The 22643-nt window shown below is 43.1% G+C and overlaps 2 protein-coding genes across 7 annotated transcripts; both read right to left on the reverse strand.

The window, feature by feature from the left end:
* Positions 1–206: 206 nt before the first annotated feature.
* Positions 207–6647, reverse strand: NTAN1 (N-terminal asparagine amidase). 4 transcript variants are annotated; one of them, XM_041462685.1, is made up of 10 exons: positions 6478–6647; positions 5366–5468; positions 5213–5278; positions 4572–4680; positions 3537–3610; positions 2289–2342; positions 1661–1714; positions 1081–1178; positions 713–826; positions 207–522 (listed from the first exon to the last, which is right to left on the reverse strand). In XM_041462685.1, the coding sequence occupies exons 1-10, from the start codon at positions 6556–6558 to the stop codon at positions 343–345; spliced, it is 933 nt and encodes a 310-aa protein (XP_041318619.1). In that variant the 5' UTR covers positions 6559–6647; the 3' UTR covers positions 207–342. The 4 variants fall into 4 exon arrangements, with proteins under 4 accessions (XP_041318619.1, XP_041318622.1, XP_041318621.1 ...); XM_041462687.1 differs by having other exon boundaries at positions 357–522; positions 713–845; XM_041462686.1 differs by having other exon boundaries at positions 357–522; positions 713–863.
* Positions 6648–8347: 1700 nt separating this feature from the next.
* On the reverse strand, positions 8348–19983 carry RRN3 (RRN3 homolog, RNA polymerase I transcription factor). Of its 3 annotated transcripts, none has more exons than XM_041462599.1 (18): positions 19865–19983; positions 19632–19735; positions 19107–19163; positions 18179–18268; positions 17958–18087; positions 17456–17515; positions 16928–16991; positions 15802–15871; positions 15336–15434; positions 14631–14726; positions 14051–14186; positions 13143–13273; positions 12398–12528; positions 11449–11633; positions 11055–11163; positions 10484–10636; positions 10183–10270; positions 8348–9776 (listed from the first exon to the last, which is right to left on the reverse strand). In XM_041462599.1, the coding sequence occupies exons 2-18, from the start codon at positions 19722–19724 to the stop codon at positions 9618–9620; spliced, it is 1851 nt and encodes a 616-aa protein (XP_041318533.1). In that variant the 5' UTR covers positions 19725–19735; positions 19865–19983; the 3' UTR covers positions 8348–9617. The 3 variants fall into 3 exon arrangements, with proteins under 3 accessions (XP_041318533.1, XP_041318534.1, XP_041318535.1); XM_041462600.1 differs by having other exon boundaries at positions 19859–19978; XM_041462601.1 differs by lacking the exons at positions 19632–19735; positions 19865–19983 and adding an exon at positions 19446–19608.
* Positions 19984–22643: the final 2660 nt, after the last annotated feature.

Raw genomic sequence — 22643 nt, forward strand, 5'->3', positions numbered from 1 at the left:
ATTCCAGCAAACTCTTTCTTTCCTTGTGTGTGCCAAATCATTTAATGAAGTGCATGCCAGTGCAGTGACTCACCTTATCAGTCTCTAGCATTGCCACCTCTACCTGCCCATCAAATTACTGCACTGGAGCAACAGAACCTAAACAAACCCAAATTCTTACTTCAAAGAAACCCTGATTTCTACATTAGTAATGCAGAAAAAGCAAGTTACTTCTATCAAAATATTTTATTTTGAAAAGCACAGGAACAATGGTATTTGTGACCAGCAATATGCTCTTTGCAACAAATTGCTCTTCCTGTGAGATTGTATTTCCTTAAAGCAATTGTGGGGGTGGGTTCCAGGTTAGATTTTGTCAGAGCAAACCTGTTCCCACAACCCTTCTTCATTTTTTTTGTAGATTCGAGGCTTCCTGTCAGGAAACAGGGACCGAGATGGAAATGGATGTTCTTTTAGAAATGTCAGTGTAGATCTAATGTGGGAAACAAAGTGGGGGGGCTCAGCCAGGGGTGACGTGGAAAGGTTCTGAAAAAGAAGATGAGAGCAAGAGCTGCTTGACATTCAGGATACAATGTTCTCATTATCCTGTCCCTCTAGGATATTCCCCACCCTCCCAGGGACATCAGTGCACAGGGAAAAGTTTTGACATACTGTAACACCCCTCTCTCTACTCAGCTAGAAGGTAAAAAAACCCAAAGCAGTTAGTTTCAGGTACCTGTAAAATCTGTGCATCGTCTTGTTCCAGCCAGAAATCCACATGTGGGAAAGGCCCCCAGAAATAAGGCCCAATCCGGAGCTGTTCTGTTTTCGCATCGTAGATGTTGGTCAGCTGTAAGAACACAGGGAGGCTGCACAGGCAGCCAGGGCTGTCCCAGACAAGGAGAGTTGCCCTCAGTCTGGCCTGGCCAGGCCAGCCCTGCTTCCCACCAACGGCACTGACACCCCCAGCTACTCCACCAAACACAGCATGAAATGGTGACAACAAACCCAGAGAGCTACCAAAGGATGCTTTCCTCAAACTCTGGATGTTTCATTGCCCCTAACTGGCCTCCCCTTGCCATTTTCTCCATCCCTTTTACTCACTGGTGCTCCTGTTAAAATGTGGGCTGAACGCAGATCCTCATCCGGCCCTTTTACTGGGAAGGTTGCAGGGAAAATCTCTGCTGTTTTAACATTCACAGCTGGTAGAAATAGAGATTAAATACAGTAAAAATGAATTGTTGCGAGGCACTTCTTTACAATGACCATGTACCTAACAAAACTGTGTTGCAGAACTGTTGAACCCATCACACATTTTTATTTCTCAGACCCCAAGCTTGTGACAGTACATTTCTACTTCATTTCCTTTGGCGGCATTTCAATATTCCAGAGATGAGTGAACTAATTAGAAAAAACACTGAGTAATCAAAGAGAAGATTAAATTCTAAGCATAAATTTAGTGCAGTTAAAGGAAAAAAATCTATTTGAATTTGTACACGGCCTCTTCATGTGTGCCTCTCCCCAGCTGTGGCACCACAAGAAAAGCATTTCTGCCTATGCCTCTGACAGCAGTGTGCAGCTTTTAGGGTGGATTTTTCTCATTCATTAAAAGCAGTCCATTTACTATTGGAATCTGAAAAGCAATCCAGTGACCAAAAGAAAATTCAATTCTAATTTAACTCACCTATTCCATAAATTATTGGAAAGTGAATATCCTGTTCTTCTCTGTCATTTAGTTCTGTAATGAAGAAAAAGAAGTCAAACTTGTAGGGTTTTGGATTTTAGTCTGAGCAGCATTTATTTAATTATATGTAATTGAAGAGCAAGAGATCTGATGTTGCATAAGACAGAAAAAACCAAGGAAGCCTAAATGAAATATGGAAAAGGCAGAGGTCAGTAACAAGACACGTGGGACTTGGAGCTGTCTCCTACCAGAACAGCAGCTCCAGCCCCCTGCTTCTGCAAGGACAATTTACTGCAGCCCAGCAGAACAAAGGTCCAGGAGTGCCCTTCTCAACTGTCAGATATGCACAGGTACAGAGACTGTTCCTTGGGATAAATGTGCCAAAATAACCTGGCCATGACTATGAGTCAGTTGCAGTGCAGCAGCACTTGGTAAGGAGCAAATGTCCCCTGCATTGGCTCTCTGACATCAGCACACACACACCAGCAGTAAAACTGGAAATCATACAGCAGTACGGAGGACTTGTGCTGTTCTTTCTTGCAGGACAGAGAAAAAGCCATGTCTGAGAAGTTCCCTGCCCTTTTTTTTCAGGAAAGGTACTTCCAAACCCAAGGGAACATTTTCTTACCTGTTACACAGAAAGTTACTAAATGAACATCCTCTGGCTGGAGGTCGAACGCTCCTGTGATGACAAGGACAGCAAAAATGTCAGTGAGTGGGGGCAGGGCACTGCCCTGGGGGTGAGGGGCACACCCTAAACCCCTGCTCCAGGTAGGGCAACACTGCAAACAGGGTTCTGCACATTTGCTTCAAACTAACAGGAATTTACAGAGACGGGCCATTTGTAACAGCAAAAATCTGCTAAGAAAGTGCTCTGCCACTTACTCCTACTGACACTGGCTTAGCCCTGGCATCACATCAGCTCTGCTCTAATCTGCTATACATTTAGCAGGTTATATTCAAATGTTTTTTTCCTAAAATGTTACATAGATAGTGAACAAACCCAGTCTTTCATCAACTGTAAATTAGTTCTGCATTTCATCATCTCAAACACCAGAAAAAAAAAACCCCTTTTAAGTTCTGATAGCAATACAGCATTACTGATTCAAATTGTACCTTGATGCATGAAAATCAGAAGGTTAAAGTAAGTTAACCAAAATACTCTGTTCTGCACAGAACTCACATTACACAAAACACCCTCAGGTGTCATAGCCACAAGGCTGCATCCCAGGGTCTTTGGTTTTCCTTTTTTGTTTACCCCCTCAAACACCTCCCTCCAATCCTGACACCTGCCCCATCCCTGCCCCCTCCCCATTCCAGTGGGGCAGAGGCCTCTCCAGAAGTGGGAAAGTGCTTAGCACAACCCAGAGCACTCCCAGGTAAGCAGGTACTTTACACTTCCAATTGTTAGTGAAGAAGCACTGCCATCACTCCTCTCACTATGGATTTTATAAACAAACCTGACATTTTTTATTAGACAATTCCAAACAATAATTAAATTTTACCTCATCACATTAAGGTATGAACTGAATGGTAACTGATGAATCATCCACATGTACAGACTGGGAGAGTGACAACACTTGCCCATGATCCCAAGAAGATGAGCAGGAATCAAAGCCCAGCTGAAGTGCTCCCAACTCAGCCAAGTGTGAGAAGTGACAGGGTCGGACCCTGTGGCCCAGGCACTGACCATGGGCAAGCCCCAGCAGTCCAGCCCCTCTCCACACCAAGTTCTCAGGCAAAGACCCTTCATGTGAATCCACACTTCTTTCCAGTAAATGACTGGGGACTCACACTACAAACAAACCACCCAAATCCAGCCAGAACCTTTTTTTTTTTTTTTTGGGACATGAGAGTCGAAAAAACGTGAACTTACTAAGAAGCTGATTAGTAAGTTTTTGTGATAACTGCCTATCATCATTGAAACCTCCAACTAGGTGCACTTCCAGCCTAACAGAGATGGAATAACAGGAAACAGCAATTAAAAAGACATCTCAAAATGAATAGCTTTACAAAATAATCCCCAGCCCAAATTGCAAAGCAATCATTAGAGAAGCCTCACTTATTACAATCACATGCACCAAGCTGGTTTACATTACAGAGCAAGTTATGATAATTCCATTCTGAAAACTTCAGGGATCACCCAGGAAGTGGCACAGGAACAAGCTTGAAGAGGCATTTAATACATGCAATTCTATCCCAGGGGTATCTCTGGCACCTCTGGTTTGGACTGAACTTTGTAACCATCTTTCAGTTAATTAACCTTGAAGATTTTTGTTCCCATGACCTCCTCACAACTACTCTGGACCATGCAGCAGGGTTCTTCTCTAAGCAGTGTCTATGTAAAGTCCTTACAAATCATGAATCTTAGTTTGTGAACTTAAGATTTTGATAGCTTTTGCTCTTACCAAACTACACGGGTAAAACCCTCTACATCCAAAAGAAGCTTGTCTACTAAATTCTGTTTTAGAGCTTTTTATCCACTTTCCTATCCTCCACACCTTTTTTTTTTTAATAATGTGGACTTACAAAATTCCCTGATAAGATTATCAGATGCTGAAAAGAATTTACAAACACTCTGAAGGGAAAAATATAATGGAAACCAAAAACCAGTTACATGGAAAATTTTGCAAATCTGGAACAAAGTTAAATGGGAAACAGCAAACACAAAGCTCATGGTGGCATTTTACAGAGACACTCTTCAGAACAGAACCGTGCTTTAAACGACTGCTAAAAATACCCCCAAAATCATCATCAAGAAGTGATTTTCACTTTGCATGCGGCTGCTGATCAAGAGGCGTTTCCTGCACGATTCCCTTGTCTGAACCCAGCACAATCCCCTCACAGCTCCCCTCCACACGAGCTGCAGTAACCTTTGAGAGAAGCAGAACAAGAAGGGAGCAGAGCTGACCTGCCACAGCCTGAGGAGTTAGAGAAGGCCTTCACCGAGCTCATGATGAGCGACACCTCGGCCTCGGTGTCCGAGCCGTCGCAGTGGGTCAGGCACGTGGCTCCGCTGCCTGGGGAGGGCACACAACAGGGACTCGGTGACAGTGCCACCAACCGTGGCAGTCCCCAGTGCTGCAGGGAGAGCTGCCCCGCCACTGCCTCGCTCCCCTCGGCACAGCAGCCTCCAGCAGGGACGTGAGCGGGGCGAGGCAGCACCCTCTGCATGGGCCATTATTAAATCAGCACAACTGCCCTCTTAACAGAACAGCAACATCTCTAATGTCAGAAATCCAGGCACACAGTGAGGATCTTTCCACAAATTCTACACCTGAAACTGCTCTGCTGGACACAGCCCAGGGCTGCAATGCCACCGGCCACAGGAGCAGAGCAAGTTAAAATCTGCTCACGGAGCAAGGAGACGTGGAACCTCTCACACTAAACGCACCAGCTCTGAGCGAGTCTTTAGTTAACACCTTACGTGACTTTTGGGGATTCAGGTTTGTATTAATGTAACTGCAGTTTATTTCACTAATGCCACATAAACCTCCATTAATTCCTTATTTCAGGGGTTCAGACTTTGCTCTGAAGGTCCTCTAGAGATACCTGTGTGTCGGAGCACAACTATGTGGCAGGTAGTGGCATCATCTGATCCAAGAATGGAAACAGAACCTATTTTAAAGGAGGAAAAGACTGTAAGAACTCAGCTCTCACAAACACTGCTTCAGTACAAGAAGAAATGTTTATGTTCCTACACACCATCTTTAGGGGTAGTCACTGCAAACTCTCTCTGCTGGACATAGAGAAGGCCTTTGGGTTCCACAATCTGAGCTGGCTGACTTCTCAGAAGTTTTGCCTTTTCCTAAAGACAAATGATAACAAATACTGCAAATGATAACAGATACTACAGTGGCTGAATTCTCAGGTGTATCCGTTACTCCACAGAAACATCACCTCTGAAAAGCAAAGGGACTAAGGTCAGAGAGAAACATGCGTGTTTTTTATGACAAAGTATTGTGAATTTTGAAAGTTTTTTGCTTTCCTGACACTGACCTAGTTAATCATTAAATCACATCATTCCAGAGAGACACAAAACACCTTTCCCTGTTATATGGACCATAAAATGGAGGTACAATAAAAAGCTTTCAACTGGGAAAAGATTACATTAGATAATACCAGAACTTATTTTGGAAGTTTAATCAGAACAGGAAACTTGAAATATAGAAGTTTCAGTCTTCTACTGCCACATTTCAGAATATTTATTTTGCATTTATCAAAATACTGTTGTTTATTAGCTGGATTGGTGTGTGGAAAACCTGGATTCCTGGGCTATGACTACTGCAGTGCTTCCTCACAGACCTGCTGGGGACAAAGTCAATTTCCATTCTGGGCTCAAAAACACTTCACAGCTTTATCAAATTTGCCCTGGTTTTCTGCATAATCTCAGGGTCTGTAAAGAAACACCTTCTGATGGGAAACAGCTCCCCAAGCAGCTCTTTCTGCTCACATTCCTGGCACGGCCGCTAAGATTTTAACATTTATACCCTGGAAGCAAGGTCAGCACCTTCCTCAGAGTGCCCACCTTTCCTTTTTATCGCCAGTTTTTGTCATTTCACGCAGAAAGTGCCCGCGCGGCCCCGCCGGGGAACCCCCACCGGCACGGCCGAGCCCCTCCGCCGACACCGATTTATTTCTGTTCCGTCACCCCGCGGCTCTGGGCTGTCAGAGCGCGGGGAACGCGCGGGGTCGGGGTCGGGGCCGCCCCTGCCCCGGGCCGCTTCAACCCGAGGCCGCCCCGCTCCGCCACCCGCGGCTCCCCCCGGGGACTCCGGCAGGGCGGGCCCCGCGCGGCCCCTTCCCGCTTCCCTCACCTCGAGGTGCGGGTGGGCGCGGATCATGTCCCCCGTGGGCCGGGCCAGGTCCACCCGCGCTCCGTTAACCAGCAGCGGCATCTCGGCGGGCGCGGGGCCCGGGCCCGGAGGCGGCTCCGCGCTCCCTCCGCAGGCCGCGCCGGGCCGGGCCGGGCCGGGCCGGGTCGGGCGGCGGGGCACGACCCGGGCTCGGGGACGGTCCCGGGGCTGGCGGAAACACGCCCGGCCTCAGCGGCACGGCCCGCGGCCGGGCACGACCCGGGCTCGGGAACGGCCCCGGGGCTGACGGGAACACGCCCGGCCTCAGCGGCACGGACCGCGGCCGGGCACGACCCGGGCTTGGGAACGGCCCCGGGGCTGGCGGAAACACGCCCGGCCTCAGCCGCCCCGCCTGACGGTTTTAACGCGGTTACCCTGCAGAGATTCCCCCGCCGCTGCGGGGCATCCTTAAGTTGTGGTATGAAATGATTACAGTTATAAAGCCACAAATTTACAAATCGCTGAATTATTGAGGTTGGAAAACACCTCTGAGATCATCGAATCCAAGCTGTATCCGAACCCCACCGTGGCAGCTGTCCATGGCACTGAGGACCACGTCCAGCCTGTCATTAACTGCCTCCAGGGACCGTGACTGCACCATCCAATGGACAGCCCACTCCAGCGTCTCATTCCACCCTCTCTGTGAAGAAATCATTCCCAACATCCAACATAAACCGCCCCGGGCACAGTTTAAGACATCCCCTTGTCCTACCACTGGGTTCCGGGAGAAGAGGCCGATCCCCACACCACCAACCATCCTCTGCCCCAGCAACCACACGCTGGATTTTCAGACAATTCCAAAGACAACAATTGTTCCTTAAATGTGAGGGTTTTCTTTCCTCCAGTTGTCTGTAGAAGATACTATGAGGAATAACCATGACAGCAGCAGAGTTAATTCACCCTGCAGGGAATGTGGACAGCCAGGCACCCGGAATGCCCACAGATCAGAGACAGTGAATGCCAGGACCCCAGCTCGGCCTTTCCATCCGTCTTCACAGCAGTAAACTGTCCCTGGAAGTGCTCCAGGCCAGGCTGCATTGGGCTCTGAGCAAACTGGGCTGGCAGAAGGTGACCCTGCCAGTGACAGGGTGGTTGGAACTAGGTGGTCTTTAAGGTCCCTTCCAACCCAGGCCCTTCTATGATTTTATGATTCTATAGTAGAATAAATGCTTTCTTCAAAAGATACATTGCATTTCTCATGTGAGACAAAACTGCACCTTGGGATGAGCATTCCTCTCATAGCTGTTGGTATTTACAAAGTCTCTTTAGCAAAACACCAGCACCTGCCAGCACACCTGCCTGCAATTGCACCAAGCAAACCAGAGCCATCACAGCAAAGGTTCCAGAAGCAGTTAAACAAAACTGTGTAACCAGTACAGACAGTTCAATGTCTGCACATTACACTTATGGCGTATTTTTTGCTTTTCATGATACGTGGAAAGCTCCTCAATCACATACCTTGTATTACAACTGGGAAAGTTTTACACACCCTCATTTTGGAAGTAGTGTCTGAAGGGCATCTTTCAAAGGATGTTTTCCTGGCTGTTGATCTGAGGGTTCTTCCGTTCCAGGAGAAAATGCAATTATTTCAGATGGAAATCTATTGTTCATTACTCAGGACTGACAATAAAGAGGACTACAATTAAAACCTAAACTTTTCAGTTCATACAATGAAGAACAGATCCACTTATGCACTTTGTAGTGTCATCCCCAAAACTCATTTCTGCAATCTGCCAGAATGAACACCCCAACTTTGAGAAGTCAGGCTCCACAGAGGGCACCTCAGTTACATACAGACATGTGGTTTTCTCAAGGATGTTAAGAATTGCACTGTTTGCATCAAACTTTATTGGCTCCAAATAAAAACCTTGTCTTGAAAACCTCCAAGTTCTAAAGAAGGGCAACTGGAATTTAGTCTTAAATACATAAAATTTTCAACTAAATTTTACACAAATAACACTTTTTTTTCCCATTGTTTATATTCTTACTCAAATCTAAAAGCCAGCGACCATGAAAGGAAGACAAGAAACCTCTGCAGAGAAACTACACTGACTGACAGACACATGGACAACACAAGGACACCACTGACACCATCACATCCTTTCCACAAGGGAAGATTTTTTTTTCTATTTTCAGCATTCACATATAAACTTCAAATTGGCAAATAAATACCTGTCTTGGAGCACTTCACAAGCACCCCAAAGAAAACTATCTACAAATAATACATTCAGCTACTCCCTCATTTTCAACACTTCCAACAACCATCACTTTCACGTGTCTGAACCTTCCTAGCTGGGAAAGGTGTGTGTCAGCTGCAGATTTAAGGAGGGATAATGCTTTCTGAGTACACTTCCCACTAGCAAGTGGCTTCACCAAGTATGGTTCTACAGACAGGAAAAGCTGAAGAGATGTGTGTGGAAGAATCACTGCCAGACTGGATTCATACTCTGCCTATTGAGAGATCTCCTGGTTTAGGGCAAATTTAGGAGGAAACTTCCAAAGGGGTCCCTCTAGAAAGCAGATTCAAGCAACATGGCTACTGACTGCTTTATCCCAGTACAGAGTAAATGAAACCCAAATGCAATCAGTACAGCTTTTTTCTTTCCACTTTCTCAAGCCCTACACTGGGTGCCAAAAATGGCACCCTAGGACTAGAGATTACACCATTACTGTGAAACCAGCTCAAGAAAAGTCATCAGAGTTGGAACACTGACAGTGGAATTCTGGCCCCCACACAAATCCGCAGGAAGAAACACCAGAATTTCACCCCTGATATATAAAATCTTGTAGAGAAAGATTAGTAAACAAAATTTTGAAGAGTTGGAAAAAACTATTAAAAAAAATCCTTCTAAGTCATAAAAACCATTTCAATGTGAAATTTGTAAAATATCACCCTATTTATTCTCTAAGCTTTTCTAGCAACATATGACTTTACTATAACGTATCTGTAGAAATCTGATGACTAAGAAACAGTAATTTTTCTTAAATGTAGTTACTTAAACATTTGCCAGTTTGGAAAGTTGAGCTCAAGTCTCTTTCCAGAGCAAAACATTGCACACAATTTTCAACCTATTCCACACTTTCCCTTCTGGTTGCCTGTGTCACAGTGGGTACGGCACGTAACAGTCTGCAGGGGAGCCAATGCTGCTCACAGGGCTCCGGGTGTTGGACTCGTAAGAATTTGGTGCAATTTCAACCACACCATCATTTTGAGGAGTTTCTCCTTTCAAAAAGTCATCGTCTTCATCTTCAGAAGTACCCTGCAAAAATGTAAAAGGATCAGTGAGAGCAGGAAGATACTGTCAAATCTTCTACTGTCAAGTAGAGACCTGGATTTACACTGTGCTTGCCACAACCAGCTGGAATGGTAAGAGAATTAGATGTACTCTGATTACGAAATATGGGAACTGAATGACATCTACAGGATAGTTTTCCCAGTGACACTACCATGTCCATTTTCTGAGCACATTCATAAAGCTTTCAGATGGCTCCTGTGCTGCAGAAGAGGGAAAAGTGCTCTCAAGGCAAGAATGGATCAATTCCTAAAGCTTCCAAATTTCAGTCTCAGTTTCCCCTAAATGTATAGTGTACTCTTATCTACTTTAAAAAATATTCTGCAATAAAAGCAGCTGATAGCTGAACTGTGTTTGGATCAGGAAAGACTACCTTTTTAATGGGTTTCTTCAGATTCTCAAGATCTTCAGCACTCAGCTCTTCCCAGAACTGATACATAGGATCAATGATCTTCTTTGATCTGAGAGAGGAAACAAAGCACAGAATGAGTTATTGTATTCATAGTAGGGGTACATTTTAATTTAAACCTTTGACAATCTGGTTGAAATGCAGAATATGAAAGGTACAAAGGATCAGAGAGGAAAGCGAATGGCAGAAACACTGAAAGTTTCCTACAGGTTGTATCCATTATTTTCTGGAAGGCACAAAGAAGTTGTTCACTTTTCAATTCTACCTCTTGAGTATGTAGGGGTCAAAGGGGAAGAAGCTGTCGAGGGGGTTGGTGCAGGTCTGCACAAGGTCGCCCCCGGTGCCGCTCCGCACAACGGGGATGAACTGCCTGTTGTTCCTCTCAATAATCGTGTAGCAGAACACCAACTGGTATTTCCTTTAAAAAAGGGAATAAAGAAAAGATAAGCACTTCCAGCAGACCCACAGCAAGATTTTCAGATGGAAAGTATGAAAACACAAAGTAATTTTTGAATAAATATCACTTCTATCTTCCATTTTCCAGCTGATATTAGGAGTTTGCAAGACAGTCACAAGGTAAGGAGTCTGTTCACCCCCTTTAAGCTGCTATAAATTTTATTCCAAGTACAAGCACACTGGCTCCAACACAGAGCAATCCATTTCATAGGACTACAGGATTCCATTGAAACTGACCCAGGAATAAACTTATCACACCTGGAATATGGGCAGTGTTATGTCTCAGGTAATATTCAAGACTGTGCCTAACAAAACCCTGTGCTGGTTTTAGATACACACAAAACCTTTACCAAGCTTTACTGAAGTAAATGAGCAGGTACCTGGTAATGGCAGCAAACAAGTTGACAACAGAAGGGATACAAATCTTCAGGGGGTTTAGCTGACACATGACAATGCGCTCAAAATTTAAACTCTGCAGATATGACAGACCTTCAAAATAAGAACAATTAGCAAATATAAGTTAGACATCATATAAACTGAACTTAATTTCTAAGAATTTCCAGTGTGACATGCCTGCACTCTGCACACCACCACAGAAGCACACCCTGGGGCACTCTCACAGTGGAGGTCTGGCCCCAACACGTGTACAAGCCACCTCCTTTTATTTAGAGCACAGCAACATAAATTTGCCATCAGATACTTGACTGAATTGGCCACTATAAAACATAGCAACAGTAAACTTCTAATGAATCCTTTCAAACCTAATATGCTCACCTTTCCTTAAATTTCCATCCAGAAGTTGTTTATGACGGAAGATAAGTGTATAGAACACTGCCTGACACGTGGAATAGAATGGCCCATGGAGAGCTACATCACAGTAGGCATTAGTTCCTTTATCCTGATTATCAATGTATTTATGCAGCCAGTTCACCAGAAGATCCAGACATGCTTTTACTGTACTGCAGGGAGAAAAAAAGAAGTGTAAAAATAACACCTAAAATGGTGTAGAAAAGATGTTAACAAATCTCAGCAGCTACAAGAATATCAGTAAGAAAACCTCTGTGTGAACGAAAGCTTGTAACAGAATCATTCTCCTTTATCTCAGCATAAAATGAATCAATCAGCACTGAAAACCCCAAACAGTGAAAGGACAGGATGCCAGAAGAGATGAATCCATGAACACACAATAAACAACCAGAATCCTTGGTTACAGGTAATACAGAGCAATGCCTCCCATGTCCACCAGGTAATTCCAATATCCAACACTCCAATGTTAAAGTCACCACACCCACCCTGAACAGCACAAAAACATAGAAGGTGTGCATAAAAAGGAAGACATTTTAACCATTCTCTATCAAAATACTAGAACAAATGATCTCTCTGTTCCAGAGCCTGCAGAAAGTGCCTAACACTGGGTACTGAAAACACCAGATACTGGGAATCCATGACTGCCTGAAGTCAGCACGAGCTACCCATGCTCAGCACTTCTTGGTTAGTGAAGCCCTGAACAGCAAGTCATGAACCTCAGCAATCATCAGTCTGCATCCTGCATGTGTTTTCCTGGAAGCTTCAAGACAATACTGAACCAGTATTGTTGAAAGGACGAACAAGACTCTTGATTCAGGCCTACTGACAAAGCAGTGGGAATAGAAGACCAATTCTCTACTTAAGCTCCACAATAGCATGAATTGTTTGGTTCTGCTCATGTATGAAAACAACTTACATAACGGGAATAAATTTAGCTCTTGCCAAGAAGCTGCCAATATAACTCCCAGCAGTCTGCCTGATTACTGAAGGATTGTTTGGATCCTGCAGTTTCTTCCAAAGATGGTCTAAAAATGCTTCAGCAAATCCCTGGAAAAAAAGATACATAGAAATTGTGAGATGACACTGTTTAAGCAACAGATTTCTAATACTCAATTCCCATAATTTCCATAACCAAACCATTACAAAAATCTACCTATAACTGCAGTAAATAACCACACCTACACATGATGGGAGAGCATTCATTTCTGTGTCTTTTTCTACACTCAGTTGTAAAAGAGAGAACAATAGCTTGTTGAGAGACATAGGAAAATGGAGGGGTGGGGGAAAAACAAACACAGACACGATTTTCAAATCAAAGAGCTAACAAGACAGCATCTCTGCAATAGTTTTGGGATGCTGATGAAATTTGCTTTCCATATCCTGGGTCCAACTGATTCTTGTCAAAGAGATCAGTTCTAACCAAGTTTGTTCCTTCACACTTGCTAAGATACCATCTGTAAGTGGTTTATGAACAACATGGGAAGAGCAACCATAAAGAAAAAGAAAGGAGTAACAGAGAAGGAAAAGAAAGTGAAGATACTAATGTACTTGCTATCTTCAGAGTAGAATTACAGCAGAGAAAACTGTTTTGTAAAAGAAACCAAAACAAAGATGCAGAAATGACAGAGGACACCGCATTTTAAAACCAGTTTTTCACTCACCAATTTAAAGCTACAGATGTAGAACATGAAATACTGTACATGACACGAAGCATGGGTTGGTAAAATGAGCTTGTCAAAAACAGAAACCAGATCCCGATACAAATCCTTCGTGTTGCTGATGTCAAGCTTGCCTACACAACAAAGAAACAGAACAAAATGAGCCATTTCAGGGGTTTTTTCCCAGCCTCATGCTGCAGAAGTGGTATTTATGTATTTCTACACCAGTAAGAAATACGTAAAGAAAAACTGTCAACCTGACTTCTCAAGTTTATCTGACATCTAAAATCCAGGTGTACAATTCTACTGCTTTTTAAGGTGGTGTAAATGAAGAATCTCTCTGTGTGAGTGTGCACATATATAAAGCTGCTAGACATGCAAACTTTGCAATAATGTGTTAGCTTAGAAGAGCAAGAAAAAAACACAAATAAATCACCTGACTTGTGTGAAGATACAGCATAATCGTTTCTAACTGTTGTTTTAAATACATAAATCTCAGGAATTCAAATCCCTAATACACAACAGTGAAAGACATTTATTTCTTATTTTTTCTCCTGTAAAAAAGCCAATTGATTGATGTGTCTGGTTGTTTTGATCTACTTCCAGTCCTTGTGATGTTCAAAGGATGCATAATTCTAACACTCAAGTAGAGCAAATGATAAAAACATTTATAGCCTATTAGTTTGGATACAGTATCATGTTAATGGAATCAGAATGTCTCCAAGTGAAGACTAAACCTCTGAAGTCCTAACTACACCTCTCCCAGCACCTGGGCAGAGGCAGGAATGTGGACTACAGCCTGCTAATGGCAGAGCTCTGCTCTATCTCGCAGTACAGAGAGAAAGAACTCCTCTTATGTTTCTCACTTGTTAGCAAAACAACAGATTTGGTTAGAGAGCAAGTGTTCTCACCATCCACATGGCAAACATCTCTAATGTATGAGAACAGGATGGTCATCAGGATGTCCAGGCGCTCTGCAAGCGGATGGGCCATTCTCTCACTATTGGCAGAGACAACTTTGTTTCCTTTTGTGTCTTCATCTTCCTCCTGGCAGATAAAATGGCACATGCAGCTTTTAAATACACAAATCACAAAGACAGCAATTACAGGAAAAGTCAAACTGAATTTATCTTTCAGCAATATGCTAAAATTTCTTTTTTTTTTTTTTTTTTAAACAAGCAGTATCTCATTATACAGTACAAGGAAATTTTTGCACACTAAGCCAAGTTTCATGAATCCTTTAACTAGCTTTATTGCACAGTTGCTTGTGTTTTTACATAAGGAAACTGATTTGCTGGCTGTAGCACTGGGTGCTTACATGAATAAATTCAATACCTGAGAACACATTTACCATTTGTCAGCTGTTCAGGTTTCAAGAGCAGTGTGCAGTGCAGTAACAACAAAGTAATAATGAATTTCTACACTTAGTTCATTGCCACTTCAGAAGTGATAATTTTACTAAAAAAATTTTAATGGAACAAGATAACCAACCATGTCAAAAAGTCCCTCCTCTGTAGATTTTTCCTCACTAGCACAGTTATTAGCAGTTTCTTCAGCATCTTCAATATCTTGCTGTGGAGTGCTAACCTACAGTTGCAAACAAGAAATTCATTTCTATAAAACCATGACAATAATATGAAATCGGGTTTTTTATTATTTATATAAAAGACATAGCCACATGAATAAGTACTTGACTACATTTTGTCCTCAACTAAATAAACATTTTAAAAAGCAATGATGTGCCATACACAAATGCACAATCCAAACTTTCTGAAACTTTACCTCCCCAGCATCCGCTCTCCCCAGACTATTACACAGTGAGGCAAAAATCCATGATCATTTACAGTGCTAGCCCTCCTGACTTTTTTTAGGACTTTTTATTTCAAAGAGATCCTCTTACTTCAAAGAGATGACACAACCAATCAAGCACACAAAGGGAAGCACATTCACATTAGCACCAATCACCACAAGACAGTTATTTGGATTCTGGCAGACTCCAAGCAGGGTATAACACCATACAGTTACCCTCAGTGTGGGAACATCTTTATCCTGGGAATGAAGTGTAAATTTGGCTGGGTTTATACCCATGACCACAAGGGCATTTTTTGTAGAGTCTAAAAATGAAGCATATTTCATTTCCTACTCGGTGTATTTTAATGCCAACCTTCCATAAAAGATAACACAGAATAAACTTACATCCAACTTCAGCAGCTTTTCAATAATAAGCTCCAGAATCTGAAGCCTCAGAGTTGGAAGATACACAGTAACTCGCAGCAGGTTATGGACATAACATTCCTACAACACAAAATTAATTGGTATCAATAACAGTGTTAACAGAAAGTCAAATTTTTGAGACTCCTCAACTAGGAGGTCCATGATGTGCACTGATTAAGAAAGCAATCCAGTGGAAAAAATATGTGGTGATGTCATTAAAGATGAGCACAATGCTTGTGCACAAGGAACTCAGAGTGCTTGGACAGCCTTACACTAAAGAGACACAACCCTATACAGGGTTACTATATATGTAATTATTATATATATATAACAATATTCTTCAAAAATCTGCGTGGACTGCCATCAAATCAGTTGTAATACTGTACAGAACATTTATACACATAGATAAAGAGGCGAACAAATCAACAAAAATAGTCACAGCTCTTACCAGAGTTCTTTCTGATTTATTAATGAAAGGAAAGAATTCCACAAGTATCGGCATGAGAAACTGTGGTGTCCTAGAAGTAATTAAAAACCAAAAATCAGACCTAAAAGTTATAGGTTGGCAAATATTGAACTCCAATGTTGCGGTGTGATGTCATGGCTTGCCTCAGTTGCCCAGGTCCTTCCCCAGGTGTCAGCCACCTCTCCTTTCCCCCACCCTTGGCCCCTGCTGGGCACTGTCTATCAACCCAGAGATGTCCCTCCCACCTGACAACTCAGGTGTCCCTCTCACCTGAGCCCCCTCCCCCGTACCTGGTCGGTGGTCCCTGCGTTCCCTCCCCTTCTCCCCTGGCTAAAAGGACAAGCACAGCACAAGGTCAGGAGCTCTGTTGGAGTTGTTGCAGGATTCAGAGGCCATGCAGCCCAGAATAAAAACTCTGGATTAAGAATTCTCCATCAGGACCCGCTCCTTTCTTCACCATCGCCTTAAAGGTTTCTCCAGCTCAGGAAGGCCAGAGGAGTGACCCTCCTCATCAGCAAGCTCCAGCCGTAAGCACTGGAGCTCGGGGCATGCCCGGACTTGTCCCCACGCGCTCAGCCGCGAGCACAAGCACTGAATGGCGTCTCTGGAGAGAAAAGACCCCTGGTGCTGCTCTTTGGTCAGCAGCTGGGACCAGGCAAGGCAAGGCAGTCCCGTTCAGTAATACCGGTAAAATCCAATACTCCAGCACTCTAAAGATGTACTGGAACGAGCTTATTTCACAGGAACTTTATTTTAAGGTAAGCAACTGTATAAAATGTGGTTTGGCAAGGATCACTGGACAGATAATAAGTGGCAAATTTTCACAATGCGCTTGTTAGAAGCCACTTCAAATATCACTACAGAATACAGAAGCCACTATCAACACTTTTCCTACTTCCCATTTCTGTTAACAGGATTTTGAGCTGCTGATGCCTGACAGAAACTTCATAATGTTTGTATATAGCATTCTACCAGTTAGTGAATACTGGGAAAAATCATGCAATGAAATGAAGTGTTATACTTCCAATTAAGAGGAAAAAACCCATCAGTTCCCAAGCTTTAAATGTGCAAGGAAAGGGCACACAAACCCAAGGGATTCTGTACTTACGAAGGAACATATCTTGCAACAGTTTGCAATGCTCTGTGGCATGTATCAAAGTTTTCAGAAATGTCTAGAGAAAGAAAAAATAACTCTTATGCACCTGGGTACAGAAAACTAAATCAGGAACCAGTAAAAACAGTTCATATCAACTACACAATGAAAAGATTCCCAAGGAAACTGCATTTGCCAAAATGTTCTTTTGCCGGGGGGTACACTGAAGTAAATAAAATAGAAACCAAACAACTCCTAACTTTTCTTTGGCCCTGAAACAATCTAGGGCTAGGAGTGTTTCCCTCTGCATTCTACTCCTACAGACACAGCACCAACAGGAACAGTTTCAAAGTAATAAGGAGTGGGTCAGCACGCCATTGATTCAAGTGCAAGAAAGTCTCTGACTTGGGAATTTAAGGATGTTTCTTGATGTTTTACTTGAACTCAGCTCAATTAATTTTGCAAAAAAGGAGCAACATGCACTGGATACTTTTTTAGTAAAGGCACTACAGCAGCATATATATCTATATCCTTTATACTCACTTTCATCATCATCATCAGAATCTGAAATATCCACATCATCTTCTCTGATGGTTATTCGAGCTAGCAAAAAATGAGAATATTATATCAAAATTGTATAAATCTTATAGGTAACAAATTCAATAGCAAACACACTGAACAACAGTCTCCACCAGGACTAAAACATCAAAATTAGCCACAAGGCTTTCTAAAGACTGTTTTATTTACAGAACCAGGAGGTTCCTGAAAACATCTGACATGATCCTCACACTTCAGCTTTTGGTTTTTTAGTAGTAAAAATATTATACAGTTCATTGATTTCCAAGACATCTTCAGAACAGGATCTGTATTAGCACCTGGAATATGTTTTCTCAAAACTAGGTACAGAAAGCTGTCTGTATGACAATCAACATGAAAAAACTCAATAACCCAATAATTAATTGTGTTATGGACTGTATTTATACAGAACTTATCTATCTAGGATTTTGATGAGCAAGCAAAGGCGAGGAAGAGAGCAGTAACTTACGGGGCACAAACTGTGACACGATCATCCGGAGGCATGGCCTGAGGTGGACAGTTTGTGCTGACACAAGATTGCCAAGAAAGCCCAGATATTCTTCCACTACCTCTCGGCTCCTTCTCAACCATGGCAGCTTCTAAAAGTAAGCAAAGACCAAGACGTCAAAGAGGGATGTTTTGAGTGCTAAACTCTTAATCTTCCCATGTAGCAAACAAACAGATATTTACCAGCAAAATGTTGACCAGTTGCTCAAGCTCTTTGGTCAAATATGCAACAGAAGCTCGAAATTCATGCAGCCAGTTAATGATCTGGGCATCCTTAAAATAAGAAGAAAAAAATAGGTTAACTATTTCAATAAACAGTACTACCTATTAGCAGAAAATAGCAAAATCTTTAGAAGTCAACGATTAAGACTGTAAATAGAGATTGTTTTCACACTAACATGAAAGGAATTTCAGTTTTTGCCCTCACCAATGGAAGTTCTTGAATGCAGAATACATTCATGCCAACTCCTAAACAACAGCCTGCCACGAAGGCTTCAGTCAGACTGAGCAAGGCATGAAACCTCCCTCATACAGAACTTAAAAGAAATGGTATTCCATCATCATTTTATTTTCTCTTTTGTTGTACTTTAATCAGAAGGGACATTCAAGTCCTGAAACAGCAAATGTGGCAGGTACTTGTAGCTATACAGAAGAGCTGTGAAACAATGCTTCTGGGTACAATTACTAAATGCCTATGTATGTTAGGGCCTAATGAAACCAGATTTAGTGAGAACAGAAGGTAAAATTCAATGCAACTTAGGTTATGAAAGTCAGAAATCAGTCTGATCTACAGAAGTGTCTCTATAATCAAGCATCAGTGACCTAAAAAGATGGTATCTGGAACAAAGACAACCTCAAAGGGTAGAGCAGAGTCAGTAAGCATGAGACAACATTTATGAAGACCATTTATGATTATGTATGCATATAAATAGACATTTCTTTTCCATTTAGAGTTTTAATTCTGATGGTTTCTGCAAAGAAAAGAAGCTGCTAAATACAATTTAAATGTTTAACGCAAAGGATTTGTGTAAGCACCACAATGACTTGTCTGGTGATTACACTCACACAGACAAACTTTAAATCATCAGACCCCTGATTATCAAAGTCTTACCTTTATGTCTGGATCTGACAGCTGATGTTTTAACAACTCAAAATCTGTGGTGTCACCCTAGCAGGGGAAACAAAAATAAATAAATTACTTTTTTTTTCCTTCAGTAAAAACTACCAATTTCATAAATGTATTTGAACAACCAACTATCGAACAGGTACATCAAGAATACAAGACAGCCAGCTCAGAAAGCTGAGGCAGCAGTAACAGGGTGTTGTCCAGAAGACAAGCGAGGCTGCTGGCTCATTTTCAGCTGCTCTCCCTGCAGACACAGCTGGATCCCCGTGCACACTTTAGCACAAGCCAGGCTTTACATTCACCCGGCCACTCAGGTTGACTCACGGGGGAAATCTTTTCGCTCGCACAGCAATACCGCCTGGCACAAGCCTACAACGCTCAGCCGCCTTCAATTTTTTCCCCTAAGCCTTCAGGCACGGTCTTGCGTAAGGCGAAACGAGTCTTCTCAGGGAATGACCCCAGGAACCAGCAGCCCGGACGCAGCGCAGGCCCCCGAGAAGCCGCAGTCACCTTTTCGTACTTGAGCAGGATCTCGGTCAGGGTCCCCCCGAACCGCACCGTCTTCCTGGGCGGGGAGCTGATGAACTCGTCCGCTCCCAGCATGGTCACGGCGCCTGCGGGGAGGGGAAGCCGCGTGAGCACCGCTCGGAGGCCCGGGGCACCTCTCTGGCCCCTCCTCAGCAGGGAGAGCCGCAGGAGCCGCTGCTCCCCTCCCGAGGGTCCCCCCCGCTGCCCACCCTTGCCTTGCGGTGGCGGCCGCGCCCGCTACCGGGGCCAGCGGCGCCTCGCCCCGCGCCCGGCGCGTCCCGGCTGCCCGCGCCGCCACATGCCGCTCCGGCGGAAACTGCGCGGCCGGCCGGAACTGAGAGGGCTCGGAGCGGCACCAGCGATCTGGGACGGAGCGGCACCGCCGGGCGGCTCCACTGAGCGGACAGGGAGCGCCGGGAAGGAGCAGCCGGGCGCTGCCCCCGCCCGCCGTGATGCGGGCGGACCGAGGCAGCCGGGCAGGGGCACGGAGAGGGCGTTTCTAGCCCCTACGCGGGGATGAAGAGGAGCGGGAAGATCTACTCTCGTCACTGTTCTAGTCTTAACACTGAGTCCCGGTAGCGCTCCCAGCGTTCCGGGATGCGTGAGCAGAAATCCAGATTTATCCCCAGGGCCATGGTGGAGCGATCCCATCCCGGGATGGTTCACAAGGAGCGCTCCCTGACCCCTTGGGCAGCTCGCCGTGAGCGGTGGGAGCCGCGGGCAGCCCCTCACAGCACAGGTGACACCAAGGGCACGGCCAGCCTGGGTTATCAACTAAAAACTGCAATCCGAAGGGATAAACTAAATGGTCCGAACAACTTTATTGAGATTAAAGAGCGCCAAGAATCTGCTCTAAACAAAGTGGAGTTTGACCTTGGGAAGTAATAATGGATCTGCTAGAACAGAGGCACAGAACTTCAAGTGAGATTTCTGGATGTCTTCATCCTCCCGGTGTAGGCTGGGTCTATATTAAAGCACCAGTCATTAAACAAAATGTATTACGGACTTTTCTGTCTCGAGCTAGTAACTGGTTTTTCTCCCAAAACATTGTATACACACACGAATTCTACTGCTAGAGTAACCCGGGTAAGTATGAACAGAGACTTGCATTTCCCGTGTCGTTCTTCAGTAAAATCCAATCTGCTCAAAGTTTTGGCTGAATATGTAAAATTTACTTCACCCACTCACACAAACTAGCTACAGCAACACGTGCCAGGATTTGACCTTAGCCCTCTCACCTTGTCATACACTTATGCTTCTTTTCTACACAAACTCCTACTGCAATAATTATGTCACTCCCAGCAACTCTCACAAGTCACATCAAACAGATTTTTGTGGGCATTACTAATAATTTAATCTTTCCCCAATGAAGATGTTCCCATTTAAGTAGACACTACATACCACATGAAAATGTGGATACAGTCCACGTTTTAGGTCTAACAACTTAATCCATCTATATAGTTAGAAGCTGGGGGTTGGTGTTTTTCCTTCAGTGGAATGTAGGATGACATTTTGAGCTAGGTTTAAGACTTAACTAGATGGAAAAGACTCCTGTAGCCACACTTTGGAACTAGTTTGGTTCTTCGTGATTTTGGCTAAGATTTTAAACAGCATGGCCCTTTCCTCAATGGCTAGAGGAATTCTTTTGGCTGTGCAACTCTGTTCAATAACAGCAAGCAGTTCTAAACATGTCCAAGAGCTTCCTTCCAGTCAACAATGTAAAAGTTCTTTGAATGGACTTTGTGCTGCATTGAGCAGAGCTGATAAGGATATCATGAAACTAGAATAGTGTTAAATATTTGTTAATGTGTAACTGCAGATGATTCCCAGTTTCTGTTTAGTATTAGCCTTCCTGGTTTAGAAGTCAAATTGATTGCATGAAACAGTAACTGGATGAATTTTCCAAAAGAGAATAGTTACAATACTTACAACAGGTATCATTGCTACACAGCAACTACTGTCTGTCTCATTGTTTGGAATCACCATCTCAGTAACCTTCTAGTGCTTTAGTGCTTTTCTGTGCTTAACATCCTCCTTAACTGATGGATCAGCTCCTATATTCATTTTTAAAACATATCCTATTCATACTAGTAAACTAGATGGAATTCCACATAACTTTTGAGTGAAGTTGCACTCTAGCTACCATCTCATACAACAATCATTAAGCACTGATATTGGATTTAGGATTAATTATTGTAATATACAAGGCATGCAAAGGCCTGCTCAATTCACTCCAGTAATTATTATTGCAACACTTGAATAGAAAATTTTGGTTTTCACAGAATAAGTATGTAAACTACATGTATGAGTTTTGGAATAATTTATAGCTGCTAGTAATCATTCTACTTATTAAACACCATATCTCACAATTCACATGATAAGTGAAACTATGGGGAATCAGAAAAAGCATCTCTTTCTGTTCAGAAAAAGGAAATTTTTAAAAATTATTGCAAATGAAAACTGATCTACAGGTTTTAAGGGAGGAGCTTGTTTGGTTTGTTTGGTTTTTTTAATCAGGCCATTGTGACACTGCAGTGGTGTCACATTGCAGTTCCATTAAAAGAAGGAAACAAGTTGCATACACCTCCTTAGTAAAGGAGAAATCATACTGCAGACCTTCAAGTGTAGTGTGCTTGTGAATTTGTTAAAAGATAGAGCATTTGGAAAACATTTAAAAATGTGAATATGCAAAGAAAATAAGCTACTCCAGTAATTTTACAAGAAAACACTGAAAGACATTTTGAGAGTTCATAAGGAAGTACAGCCACAGTGTTCTTAGTAAATATTTTCCTTAATTCCACATCTAGTATTCAATGAGATGTGGCATAGAACAATTGTGCATTGAAATTTTAAGACCTACCAGTATTTGCTGATGGTGGCACCAAACTCTTCATGTTAGTTCAAAACCAGAAGAACTCCTGAGGAAATTCTCCACACAATTCTATCATTAGCACAATTTTAGGTATCACTAGCATTAAAATAAATATTTTTCCA

Source organism: Pyrgilauda ruficollis, unplaced genomic scaffold (assembly GCF_017590135.1).
Source record: "Pyrgilauda ruficollis isolate IOZ18807 unplaced genomic scaffold, ASM1759013v1 scaffold16, whole genome shotgun sequence".
NCBI classification, from domain to species: domain Eukaryota; kingdom Metazoa; phylum Chordata; class Aves; order Passeriformes; family Passeridae; genus Pyrgilauda; species Pyrgilauda ruficollis.